Source organism: Micropterus salmoides, unplaced genomic scaffold, assembly GCF_014851395.1.
Source record: "Micropterus salmoides isolate LMB-PRFRI ecotype aquatic unplaced genomic scaffold, ASM1485139v1 Ms_hic_scaffold_1, whole genome shotgun sequence".
Classification (NCBI taxonomy): Eukaryota; Metazoa; Chordata; class Actinopteri; order Centrarchiformes; family Centrarchidae; genus Micropterus; species Micropterus salmoides.
In genome coordinates this window covers 51,569,858-51,582,996 of record NW_024040040.1, presented here as the reverse complement: position 1 = coordinate 51,582,996, position 13,139 = coordinate 51,569,858, and the positions used below count along the sequence as shown (strand labels likewise).

At 39.3% G+C, this 13,139-nt stretch overlaps 2 protein-coding genes across 15 annotated transcripts in view; both read left to right on the top strand.

Moving 5' to 3' along the window:
- Positions 1–13,139, top strand: part of LOC119913373 (LIM zinc-binding domain-containing Nebulette-like) — a 114,915-nt gene that overhangs the window by 68,699 nt on the left and 33,077 nt on the right. The window lies entirely within an intron of this gene.
- Positions 1–13,139, top strand: part of LOC119913293 (nebulin-like) — a 71,408-nt gene that overhangs the window by 31,683 nt on the left and 26,586 nt on the right. For 12 of the 13 annotated variants that reach the window (XM_038732710.1, XM_038732702.1, XM_038732758.1 and 9 more), the window contains 14 exons: positions 352–462; positions 1,856–1,966; positions 2,220–2,324; positions 4,118–4,228; positions 4,326–4,433; positions 6,729–6,839; positions 7,931–8,041; positions 8,125–8,235; positions 8,524–8,634; positions 8,938–9,048; positions 9,126–9,236; positions 9,632–9,739; positions 11,178–11,288; positions 12,249–12,359. In XM_038732710.1, coding sequence (XP_038588638.1) covers positions 352–462; positions 1,856–1,966; positions 2,220–2,324; positions 4,118–4,228; positions 4,326–4,433; positions 6,729–6,839; positions 7,931–8,041; positions 8,125–8,235; positions 8,524–8,634; positions 8,938–9,048; positions 9,126–9,236; positions 9,632–9,739; positions 11,178–11,288; positions 12,249–12,359 — 1,542 coding nt within the window. The remainder of the gene's footprint in view (positions 1–351; positions 463–1,855; positions 1,967–2,219; positions 2,325–4,117; positions 4,229–4,325; positions 4,434–6,728; positions 6,840–7,930; positions 8,042–8,124; positions 8,236–8,523; positions 8,635–8,937; positions 9,049–9,125; positions 9,237–9,631; positions 9,740–11,177; positions 11,289–12,248; positions 12,360–13,139) is intronic. The other variant, XM_038732765.1, reaches the window with a different exon arrangement.

The window sequence follows — 13,139 nt, the reverse complement described above, 5'->3', positions numbered from 1 at the left end:
AGAAAATGAAGCAGTGTCTCTTCTTCACATCCTGTTTGTGAGGAGAACATGGGAGTCTACTCAGGACGCCATGATGCGATGGATTTCTGTTGTGATGCACCGGAGAACAGGCTGCTGTGTTTAGTTATGAATGAATGAATCCATTATGAATGAGTGACTTTTCTTGTCAGTTTTGAGTCCATCTGTTTCTGGGGAGTTCTCTGTTCTTCTGACAACACTGGCAGCTATTATTAAACATGTATCAGACTTTGGCATAAACTCTATTTGCATTCAATAAAAAAATCACTCAAGTTGTATTTTGTTAATGTTATAACTAATTATAATGTGGCTGTTTTCTGTCTCTGACTGTAGAACAAGTATAAGGAGGACGGGATGAAGAGCCTCTCTCAGAGCTTCTACTCTCAGCTGCCAGAAACCGCTGAGACTCGGTTTGCTAAAACCGTTTCTGGGCTGCAGAGCGAGGTGAGATGAGAGAAAAGAGGATCGTTGGTAAAGCATTACAAACTGACATATTCATGCACAAATAGATAAACTACAGATATAAGACAACTCGGCACTGTTTGTTTGAATGAATGTAAAGAGAAGTGAGGTTAAAGCTGACGTAGCTCTGCACATCGCCGGCTTTAGGTTTAAATAAAGTGAAAATAATTTGAGTTCTAAAATCGAGCAACTGGAAACAGGAGGATGTTGGTGCTTTATAGAAAAGGAAAGTCAAGAAACAAAGAGACAAATCTTTAGTTAGATGAGAGTCTAAAAGAAACCTTTGCTAAGCTGTTGTCCTCTGTCTCATTAAAGATTTTTAGTTTTAGCTATTTTTACACATAGCCAACTATCAAATACAAGGTGCACCGAGCTGCTGTAGCCTTTATCTGATCCCTGATCAGTTCATTAATCTGTACTGAGAGAGCAGCATGACTGGGATAAAAAAGACTGCTTGCAATAGGATTTGTGGTCTGAGATGTATAAATGAGACCAAGTGTCATAAATTTCATCTGGATTTCATCCAGATTTCAGACACTTGAAATGTGTAAATTGGGCCTATAAATCGTGGGCGGTTCAGTTAAAGACTTTTCTCTTCATAGTTGGGTTTTTTTTGGATGATTTTCCAATCCCTAGAGCGGTAAAACTACAAAGTATTCCACAAAGGAGAAGCAAAGATTAGAGAAAATTTAGGAACATCGACTGAACTTTACCTGGGCAATCCTGTCAGGACCCACTACTTCCATTTCGTGACCCAATCCCAGCCTGGGAACCCCTGGATTAGGAGACTTTAGATGTAAAGTTTTGTTTTCATTGTCATAATAAGGTTTTCATGAACTTTACTGACACTAGAATTTAATCTAAACAAACAGGATGAATTAATCAGCAGTGTTATAGAGACTCGTCCCATTGCGTCACTTTTCATAAAAACACACGCACATCTTTTTTGCTGCTAACTCAAACCAAAAAGAGATGTATAAATGTCTGTCAGTGTTATCCAAGGATGGTTAAAATCAAGGGCAACTGGACTTGGTTGAAGATACTGTATGACGTATCGCCTCTCTTGCAAGGGGCTTTTTCACTTCTGACTGACTGGCAGGGAATCAGAGCCATTTAACCTCTGTGGGTTCGAGTGACTCCAGCGACCACTAAAGACCCAAGCGGTATCCACCACCTTAATAACGACCCCACAGAGGTTAAACCGCTGGGATTCCCTACCAGTCAGTCAGAAGTGAAGAATCCCCTTCGGAATTAAGGTCGAACATCTTCAAGTATCTTCAACCGATTCCAGTTACCCCTGACTTTCTTTAGTTAACTATGACCTGGATGACTGAAAATCTTCAGACATTTATAAATACATATTTTCTTTTTTCAGAGAACGTACAAGAAGTCAGGGAGGCGGCAGGCCGGCAGCTGTCTGTACTCTGTGATGGCAGAAACTCTGGACACCCAACACGCCAAGCAGGCCTCACAGATTCAGAGCCAGGTACTGCATCACACACATCCATGTCCTTCACTAAACATTAAGCTTAAACCGAAGATCTTCTTCTAGTTTTTCATATCCTTTTACAAAGATAATATTGTCAGAAAAATTAGGGAAAAGATGAGGCTAGAAACAGTGAAAGAAAAGTCAAAAAGAAAAGAAAGGTAACTTACAGTGTGTTCAAAAACTAAAGATACTGTTCAGGACACACATCAAACATTTCCTGACCCTCAAACAAACTGTGTCGTCCCTGCAGGTGAAGTACAAAGACGACGTGCAGAAGGAGTCCAGTCTGTTTTCCAGCCTTCCTCAAACCCTCCAGACGGAGTTGGCCAAGGAGGTGACGGAGCTCCAGAGCCAGGTGACAAACTCTTTACTTCAGCAGCTGCCCGTTCATTAAACACAGCGGCACTAATCAGTCCCTCGTGAGCCGAGTGCTGGTGGTCGGCGGAGGTTTAAAAGTATTAAAAACTATTTGAGAATCAGTCCAGAATCATAGCGAAGCACTCTCACAGGAAAATAGTTGATGGATTTAAAGCCTGTGGTAATAATACAAGCCTTGTTCATAGCATTAACGCCAGTGCAAACTTGGTTTCAGCTATCAAGAATTTCTCCATAATTTTAAATATTCCTAAATTAACAAGCGAAGTGATCATCCATCAGGATTATTATTAGGGTCTAACAATAAAAGCTCACAATCGCCAAGACTGTCCAAGTGTGGTCGTATCATATTTGACTGTGACTAAACAACCAATCAAGTGTAACGTGATGCATTTTGATTCAGGGCACAGACAAAAACACAGAAATCTGTCTTGTGAAGAAACAAAAACTGCGTCAGTGTAAGTTCTGTTATTTCTAGTTAGAAGTTGGTGGACAAAATTAGTTTTCAGACCCTTTAAATACATAATGCTCATGTATGTGGACCATGATGCAAAGCTTTTTCAGTTTTCCCTGTTTCTCCCGGACTACAGCCTACATATCAGGACAAGAAGGATGCCCAAAAAATAAGATGTAACTTACGTTGGTACGAATAAATTCTGCTGTGTGTGAAGCTGCAGTTCCTTTAACAACTTTTATCACGCTGAAATTCATTTCAAAAAACCCTATCTAGAAATAAAAAAAATCTAAATTTGTCCAAAGCTCATGAATTGAAGTGAGACATCTTTAGGATGCAAAATTGCCGTCGAGAACAAAACCCATCACTTTTCATTCAGTCTTGCACATTAACACAGCTGATCTCATGTTGAAATACATCTTTTATAAATAATAATTTAATTTAAAGAGGTGGTATTCTGCTTTTTGGCTTTTTCCTTCTCCTTTATTGAGTTATATACCTTTTTTGTGCATGTAATAGGTTTGCAAAGTGAAAAAGCCCAAAGGGAGTTCCCATCTCCCACAGAAAACTCTGCTCTGAACTGCCTGAAAACAGCTCATTTGTAGTCCAGCTGCTTTCCTTTCATCCCTGTCACGTCACAGGATAAAGTTGTTCCTGTGATGTAGAGACAGAGCTCAGTTAAAACTTTATGGATGAAAGATACTTTTGTTACAGATTAATAACTCACTGCTCTGAAACTCTTGCTCCAGTCCATGTTGCCAAGCTGGTCGGCAACATGTACAGCTGAACCGAAGCTGTGGCTTCTCGCTGACCCGCCCTTCTCTGCTTCTGATTGGCTAGTAGTCCTTACCTGGGAACTGCGCATGTGCAACTCCCAACAAAGGTTTTGTACAAGTAAGATGCATCACTCTGTAGCTCAAGAGCAGAGCGTACAACACACAGGGTGAAAAGAGGAGCTGCAGCAACGTGCAGTGTGACACAAAATATGGTGTTTTTTGATAATTAAACCATGTAAACCTGTTCTGGTACAACCCCTAAATAAGATTATGAACCTGAAAATGAGCATAATACCACCTCTTTAATAAATAAATATTTGTTTGTTTGTAATTGAAGCTTTGCAGTGAAAAAACAACTTCATCCTTTGTTTAGGCATCACAGACTGGGAGCGTTTGTTTTGCTAGAAAAAGCTAAATCCTTAATAAATAACTTGAATTACTGTCCTGTATGTAAGATACAGAGAAAGATCATCTTGAAAACTTTGGGCCTGCTGAGTGTGTTCTGTATGCAGACCGGTGTCATGGCTTTGTTTTGTGATGCAGGTGAAATACAGGGAGGGCTGCAAGAAAGCAGCGTCCTCGTCACTCTACCACCTCCTCCCTGAGACAGCAGAGATGCTTTTCGCCAAACAGATGTCAGAGATCCAGAGCGAGGTGAAGCTCCCGAAACGCTGAAATCCTTTCCTTTAAGTTAAATATTTTAAATGTTAAATGTTTACATTTTTTGTTCTTTTTTTTTTCTCCTCTCAAGGCAAAGTACAAGAAGGACAAAGAGGATCTGCCCGACACTTTATACTCTCTGCTGCCTGAAACTCTGGAGACTCAGTTTGTCAAAGAGATGGCTGAGACACACAGCGAGGTGAGAACTCGGTGTACTCATGAACGCTGATCAAGAAAATCCCCCCTATCTTATTGAGTCCCTCATCGAATCTGTATTGAGCTCAGGATATAATGTTACTGTCCTTTGGGCCACACTTCTTTGTCTTGAATGAAGATGGTCAATCACGGTGAAACAAACAAACATCGGGGCGTGAGAACCAGGATGACTGTACAGTACAGTAGCTACTCGTTGCAGCCATTAGTGAGGTGGCCAGTACATTTCTTGACCGCAGCTATGTTTTGCTACAGTTTCAAAAACTTTTTATTGTTTTTGTTTTTGGCCAACATTTTATTTCAATTGACATATGTTTATATATTATTTAATATAATTAATATATATTTAATAATATTTAAGACTTTGAAAATGAGCAACCAAACAGACATCAAGGTCTGAAAACACAGTGGATTAAACATTTTCTACTCTACTGTCTTGAAGTCTTGTTATACTATTATATATTATTATACTTATCTTTGAGGGAGACAGCTTCGTTTAGATGAAATTCAGGCATCAGTTGGTAAAGTAATTAAACCATTTGAGGGGCCCTGCTGCATATAAACCTCATCTAACTTCAGCTGAACCACATTTTATGGTTGTGCTCTTTCTCCTGCAGTGTCTATATACAGAAGTTTCTAATGTGACCCTCAGTGTAGTCACACCAAGAGGTGAAGTCGTGCAGAGAATTAAAAACAAAAGACTAAATTAAACTGAATCACTACAGCAGGTTTTGTAGGATTTTTAGGTTGTCAGTAGAGTTGCTGTGTGAAAACATGTGTCGCTGTTGAAATGGATGGAGGTGCAGAGGCGGACAGCTCTGAGATGGAGGTCTGGATTTAGCTCTGCTGTAGACTCTGGACCTCTTTTATTTTTCAGCTAATAAACACGAGCAGCACAAGAGTAGAAACACAAACTACAAAACAAAGAAGATGAATCCAGCAGTCTCACCACTAAACTAACGATGTCTTTCATTTGAGAGCAAGGTCACAAAGTTCACAAGAAGTCTAAAATAACACCATACATGTAGTAATAATAATAATAATAATAAAATTTATAATCTTTCTTTTCAAAAACAAGTTACAAAGTGCTTTAACAAGTGTAAAGACAATAATACCCAAAAAACAACAATACAAAAACAATACAAGATAAAAGCAAGAAAACATTGAAAAGACTAAAATACACGTTTAAGATAAATATAAAATTAGTAAAATACAATAAAATAAAAGGGATAAAATAAAGTCAAATAAGATCGGGAAAAGCTCTCCTATAAAAGTATGTTTTAAGAAGGGACTTAAAAGAGTTCACTGACTCAGCCGACCTGATTTCCTCGGGCAGGCTGTTCCAGAGCCTCGGGGCCCTGACAGCAAACGCTCTGTCCCCTTTAGTTTTCAGTCGAGACTCTGGAACAGACAACAGACCTCTGCCCGAGGATCTCAAGGTACGTGCTGGTGCGTATGGGACTAAAAGGTCAGAAATATAACAAGGCGAGAGGCCATGAAGAGCTTTAAAAGTGATCAATAGAATTTTAAAGTCAATTCTAAAACATACTGGGAGCCAGTGTAATGAAGCTAAAATAGTAGTAATGTGGTCATATTTCTTTGTTCTGGTTAAAAGCCTGGCAGCTGAGTTCTGGACAGTCTGGAGTCGATCAATAGATTTTTGGGTTAAACAGGTGAAATTCCATTCCAGGGTCTGTGGATCTGACGGGCAAGTATATTTGTGTGTCATCAGCATAAATATGAAAAGAAATGCCATGTTTATGGATAATATGTCCAAGGGGAAGCAGATACAAGGAAAACAAAATGGGTCCTAAGACCGACCCCTGAGGCACACCATATTTAACTGGACAGAATGAGGAGACATAGTTGTTTACAGACACGCAAAACTTCCTATTTGACAGGTAGGATGAAAACCATTCTAGGGCAGTACTAGAGATCCCCACCCAGTGCCTCAGTCTGTCTAACATGATGTTGTGATCAATGGTGTCAAAAGCAGCGCTAAGGTCCAGGAATACCAGGACTGAGCACATTCCTTCATCAGCAGACATTAAAAGGTCATTGGTGACTTTAAGCAGGGCAGTCTCAGTGCTTTGGTACTTCCTGAAACCAGACTGAAACTTTTCAAATAATTTGTTATTTTCCAGTACAGTGAGCAGCTGTTTGGACACAATTCTTTCTAGAATCTTTGCAATAAAAGGCAGTTTTGAAATTGGTCTAAAATTTTGTGGGAGGGAGGGATCTAAACCAGGTTTCTTTAAAAGTGTGTGTGTGTGTGTGTCAGGTGAAATACAAGCAGGCTGGGAAGCAGCAGAAGGCGTCGTCTCTGTTCTCCAAACTGCCCGAAACTATGGAGACCAAACACGCCAAAGAAGTGACTGAGCTGCAGAGTGAAGTGAGTGTTTCTCTCTTCCCTTTATCTGTCTCTTTCTCCCTTCAGTCAAATTCAGATAAATAAAAGCTGTTTAAACTAAGTAAAGCAAGTCTATACATCTGTTCTTCCGCTCTTTGCAAGAAAACAAAACTTACACTCACTATTTGGTTGCTGAACCTTCACAGAGCGTGATTTCTCGCTTGCCTCTAGGGGTGCCACAATATGCAGATAGTTTTGGTTCTCTTCAGGTTCTGAGATTTCTGCCTCTAACTGGAATTTTTAAAAACTTTTCTTTATTGCATCAGTTCAACAACAACAGAACAACTCCAAAACACAACGGAGATGATCTTGTCGAAAAGTAGAAATAAATAATACAACACATTTTTACTCTGCATTAATATTTCTCTATCCAATAGAAGCTTTGTCGTGAAAACAACAACTTCATCTGGGTTTTTTTGTTTCAGCCAGGAGAACTGTGAGCGTTCGTGTTGCTATAAAAACCAAAATTCTTTTTATTATTAAATTATTGTCTGGTATGTAGGATACAGAGAATTAAAAGTGTTCGATTCAGATTCACTGCAGAGCACCATGACAGGAAAGGCAGAGATTTCAACTCTGTCAGGCGCCCGCAATGATGACGCAGTGAATAGTGACGATTCTCTCTGACCAATCAGCAGTCTGCTGTGTTTTCACGTCACATTTTAGTATTGCCTCAGCTCGCTTGGAACCTCGACGGAGGTGATACGAAAACAAAGTACCTGGAAACAGGTGCAGGTACAACTTTTCCCCAATGGAAAACCAAACAAAGCCGAGCCGAGCCAAGCTGGTACTGTGCAGTGGAAATACACACAACCTTTAATATGAGGAGATAGTTTTTTATCGAAAGCACCTCTTTGGTAGACAGAAGTTTAAAAAATGTAAATGTAATGTAAATGTCACTGATGAAGTACAATTTTTCACAAACTAAATTCCATTCACTTCATTGTATTGGAGGCAGAAATCTTAGATCATATCATGAACGGGTTGGTTGTGTAAAACTGAGACAGATTTTACTGGAGATGAATCACATTCAGAGTTTTTTTTCGTTTGCGTTGTCTCTGTGTTTCCAAAAGAAAAAGTACAAAGATGAAGGGAGGAAGGAGATGACGTCGTCTCTGTACTCTCAGCTCCCTGAAACCTCAGAGACCCACTTCGCTCGAGAGATGACTGAGATACAGAGTGAGGTACGGCACACACAATCATACTGACCTATCTCCTGATGTTCTTTAAATCAGCTGAAATTTCTGCTTCTGTTTCTCATCACCAGAACAAGTATAAGGAGAGTGGGAAGAAGAGCCAAACCATCAGTGTTTACTCCCAGCTCCCAGAGACCAACGAAATCCAGTTTGCCAAAGCTGTATCTGAAATGCAGAGTGAGGTACGGCAAGAGAGTAGTTCATTTAATTACATTTAACTACAGCATGTTATTATGATCACACAATGACTCTGAAGGACTCAATGATTTCCTGTAAGAAGGTTGGAGAACTTCTGTCCTTATTAGTTTGCTGATGATTCTTCTTCTTTAATCTTTAATTTCTGTTTTTAGAACAAAACAATCTGATGCAACCAAAGTTTAAAAGAAGTGTTTCACTCTCTCCCCTAAAACCAAACGTCAGAGTAAAATGTGGCTTTTTAACTGCAGCCATGTTTCCTTTGTTCTTTTCAGACCAAATATAAAGAAGCAGGGAAGAAAGACGCGTCCAGCTCTCTGTACTCGAAGCTGCCTGAGACTCTGGACACTCTGCACGCTAAAGAGGTTTCACAGCTGCAGAGTCAGGTGTGTACAGAGACAGCATGGTGTGTTCAGGTCCAGGCTTTCCACTGGACCTTTGGCCATGAGCTAATGGGAGTCGACAATTAATAAGAAAGTGTTGCTCTGTCCAGTGAGCTGCATAAACTGCATAATTTGGGGAATTGTTAATCTTCAGCTTTCTCTAGAAAAGCAGATAGAAACAATAATGATTTCTTTTAAACCATTAAATCCTGATTTGTTTATTTTAGAGTGGGAAATTTAAATTTGAAACCTCGTGAAAAAGCTTACTTCTGTGTGTTTTCGCTCTGTCCGGCCATCTTTATGTAGGTGAAATACAAGCAGGATGGCAGGAAGGAGGCGAGCGGTTCTCTGTATCACCAGCTGCCTGAAACCACAGAGACACAGCTGGCTAAAGAGCTGAGAGACATTTACAGCGAGGTGAGGAACACCCCGACACAAAGGCATCACCGCAGGGTATCTGTACGGTAGAGTAAGCTCTGTGTGCTCTTTCTCAGGTGAAGTATAAAGAAGGGGGGAAGAAGGACGTCAGAACGAACTTGTACTCGCTCCTCCCTGAGACGGCAGAGACCCAGTTTGCCAAGCATATGTCAGAGATACAGAGCGAGGTGAGGACCCTGAACGCCTCATACAGGTGGTCTGCAGGTGGATAGGTCCATCAGAAGTGTGTGTTTTTCTAATTATTAAAGCCAGAAATTATAGTTGAGAGTTCACAATTAATCATAAAAACTGCAATTACACCAACAAAGGAACTCACCCTCTTAAATTGTTGAATGTTGAAATCAATTTCAAGTCTCAGATTTTTGAACAAATGAATAAAGAGCTTTTTAGATCAAAGTCATTCTCCTTGTTAGATATTAATATTTGTTCACTTTTTATGAAACATAATCTAAATACACACACAGCTGGGTGAATTTCACACCATGACTCTGGTTCAAAAGAAGTAAGTGAAGGACGTAAAATGTTTTCATCAACGTTTCTTTATTTGTTTTGTTATTTCAAGGCAAAGTACAAGAAGGACAAAGAGGATCTGCCCGACACGTTATACTCTCTGCTGCCTGAAACTCTGGAGACTCAGTTTGTCAAAGAGATGGCTGAGACACACAGCGAGGTGAGAACTCGGTGTACTCATAGTTAATTCTCATTGACAGACATATTTATTCAGAGTTTCCATTGACCAAATTACCAGTAGGCTCAGCACCAAATGGAAATAATTGGACCAATGTTTGATTTCCATGGACATGTTTTATGTCTGTTAAACTATTATTTTATTAATTACTTACAAGGATTTAATAAAAAAGAAATTACAAAAGAAAAGGAGCAAACAAACATCGAGGTGAGAACCAGGATGACAGTACAGTAGCGAGTCGTTGCAGCCATTAGTGTGGCAGCCAGTACATTTATTGACCGCAGCTATATTTTGCTTTATTTTATTGTTTTTTAGCCAAAATTTTGATTTCCATGGACATTATGTTTTATGTGTGTTAAACTATATGTTTAATAAGATTTAAGAATTTAATAAAAATATTTTACGAAAGAAAATGAGCAACCGAACAAACATCAAGGTATGAAAACAGTGGATTGTACATTTCTACTCTACTGTCTTGAAGTCTTGTTATACTTATATATTTTTTTAATTATCTTTCAAGGATTGTTTAGATGAAATTCAGCCATCAGTCGGTAATTAAATTAAACCATATGAGAGGCCCTGCTGCATTATAATCCTCATCCGCTACATTTTTTGGTTGTGCTCTTTCTGCTGCTGTGTCCATCAAACAAGTTTCTAATGTGACTCTGAGTCTAGTGAGCCACACCGAGAGGTGAAGTAGCACATTAAATACTGAAGAACTGAATCACTTCAGCAGGTTTATAAGGATGTTATCAGTAGTGGAACAAAGACCCCGTTCTGATCCTGTCACAGCAGCAGGCAGAGTCGCTGTATATTTCTGCCACATGTGACTGTGTGTGAAAACGTGTCGCTGTTGAAATGGATGGAGGTGCAGAGGCGGACAGCTCTGAGATGAGGAGGTCTGGATTTAGCTCTGCTGTAGACTCTGGACCTCTTTTATTTTTCAGCTAATAAACAGGAGCAGCACACAAGTAGAAACACAAACTAGAAAACAAAGAAACTGACTCCAGCGGTCTCACCACTAACAATGTCTTTCATTTATCCCAAATATAAACGTGTGCTGTGTAGGTAGGGTAAGCTTATTTGGTGTAGCACCTTTCACAGAGGAAGGTCACAGAGTTCACAAGAAGTCAAAAATAACATCATACATGTAGGGTCAAATAGGGTCTGAATCCTATTGGTCTACAGCTGATAAATTGGATGATGTCACAGAATGGTTGCTATATCAGCTACCAATAGGATCCAGAGCTGATAACGATGGTCAAAAGAAGGAAGTTGTTTGTACATTTTTAGTTGTTGGTAGTGAAAGATTCAAGAAGGACGGTGGTGGGTTTGGTACTTCAGAGCACACAGTGGTCATTTAGTGTGTGTGTGTGTGTGTGTGTGTGTGTGTGTGTGTGTGTGTGTGTGTGTGTGTCAGGTGAAATACAAGCAGGCTGGGAAGCAGCAGACGGCGTCGTCTCTTTACTCCAAACTGGCCGAAACTCTGGAGACCAAGCACGCCAAAGAAGTGACTGAGCTGCAGAGTGAAGTGAGTGTCTCTCTCTCTCTTCCCTTTATCTGTCTCTTTCTCCCTTCAGTCAAATTCTAGTGCTCTGACTTTAAACTAAGGAAGTCGCTCTGCATATTATCTCACTTACCTCTAGTGATGCCAGGACATGCAGATAGTTTTATTTGTTCAGGTTCTGAGCTTTATTTTATTGCATCAGTTCAACAGCAACAGAACAACTCCCAAACACAACGGAGACGATCTTGTTGACAAGTAGAAATAAATAAACCAACATGTTTTCACTCTACTTAAATATTTCTGTTTCCAATTGAAGATTTGCTGTGAGAAAAAACAACAGCTTCATCCTTTGTTTTGGCTTCAGCATTTGTTTAATTAATAACTTATTTTGAACTTATAATTATTGTCTGGTATGTAGGATACAGATAATAAAAGTCACATTAAAATCCAACACCAACACCAACTCTTCTCTTATTTTCATATTTTGCCAATATGCTGGGAGTTTTGGGCAGCCTGTAATATACATTTAAAGCCCGTTACCCCCACAACATAAGTTATATATGATTCATAGGCTGAATATGTAACAACTGCCCAGGGACTACAGAGAAAAAATAGTCTTTTATCTAACTCTGTCGCATTTACTTCAATGTTTTATTAACGTGTACTGACCCTGCTGAATTAAACTGATTAAATTAAATTATATTTTGACTTAATATGAGGATATGTTGGTGTTGAAGTATAACTTTTCACAAACGAACCATTCTCCTCCTTGAATTGTGTTGGAGGCAGAAATCTTAGCGACAGATCAGATCACAACACCTGGACAAATAAAACAAAAACCATGGCGAGACATCAGTAGGGGTGAATGTGAAAGTGGCCCTTTAAATCATAAAGCGGTTATGAAATAGATGCTTGTGTAAAACTGCATCCGGTTTTTACTGGAGATTAATCAGAGGTTTTTTATGTTCTCTTTGTTTCCGACAGAAAAAGTACAAAGATGAAGGGAGGAAGGAGATGACGTCGTCTCTGTACTCTCAGCTCCCTGAAACCTCAGAGACCCACTTCGCTCGAGAGATGACTGAGATACAGAGTGAGGTATGGCACACACACACACAGTGTTTCTTATGAAACATATATCTACGTATCTAGTTTGATTGGCCTGCGTGATGGAGAGAACAGAAAACACTCTCTAAGCTAAACATCAGAGACAAGCACAACTCTTTTTATAGTTCACACGTGAGAAAAACACATTTTGAGCTTGTTCAGTTTGATGATGAATCTGGACTCTGGAGATGTTTTGCTCAATACACAGTGTGGAAATACTAAATGTAAAGGTCCTGCATTCAAACTCTTAATTTAAATAAATGTACATAAGTATGGGCTTAACAATGAATGTAAATTAGAAGTAAAGTACTCATCATGCAGAATGGCCCGTTGCAGAGTAATATATAATATATAAGAGGTTTATAATCAGTGATCCATTAATGAGCTAATTTAAACTGCTTTATAAACTGCTGGGGAGCTCATTTATTAGTTGATCTGCAAAAATACCAGTATATATAAGCTATCAAATACTTGTGGTGGAGTAAAAAGTACAATATTGTAGCAATAATTGGAAATACTTAACTTAAAATGCAAGTATCTCAAAACTGTACTTAAGTGCAGTACTCACCCTGTATTTACTAGTAAGTAAATACAGGGTGAGGTACAGCACACACAGACTCACACTGACCTTTGAAAACTTTGAGAATGAAACTGAAAAGAAAGAATTTGGCGTTTGTTGCGTTTTCTGTAGATGGCGAGCCGATTCTGAATCCAATCATCTTGACTTGCACTTTTGTAGCTGCAAAAACAAGCGAGTATTTAAGCGTGTAA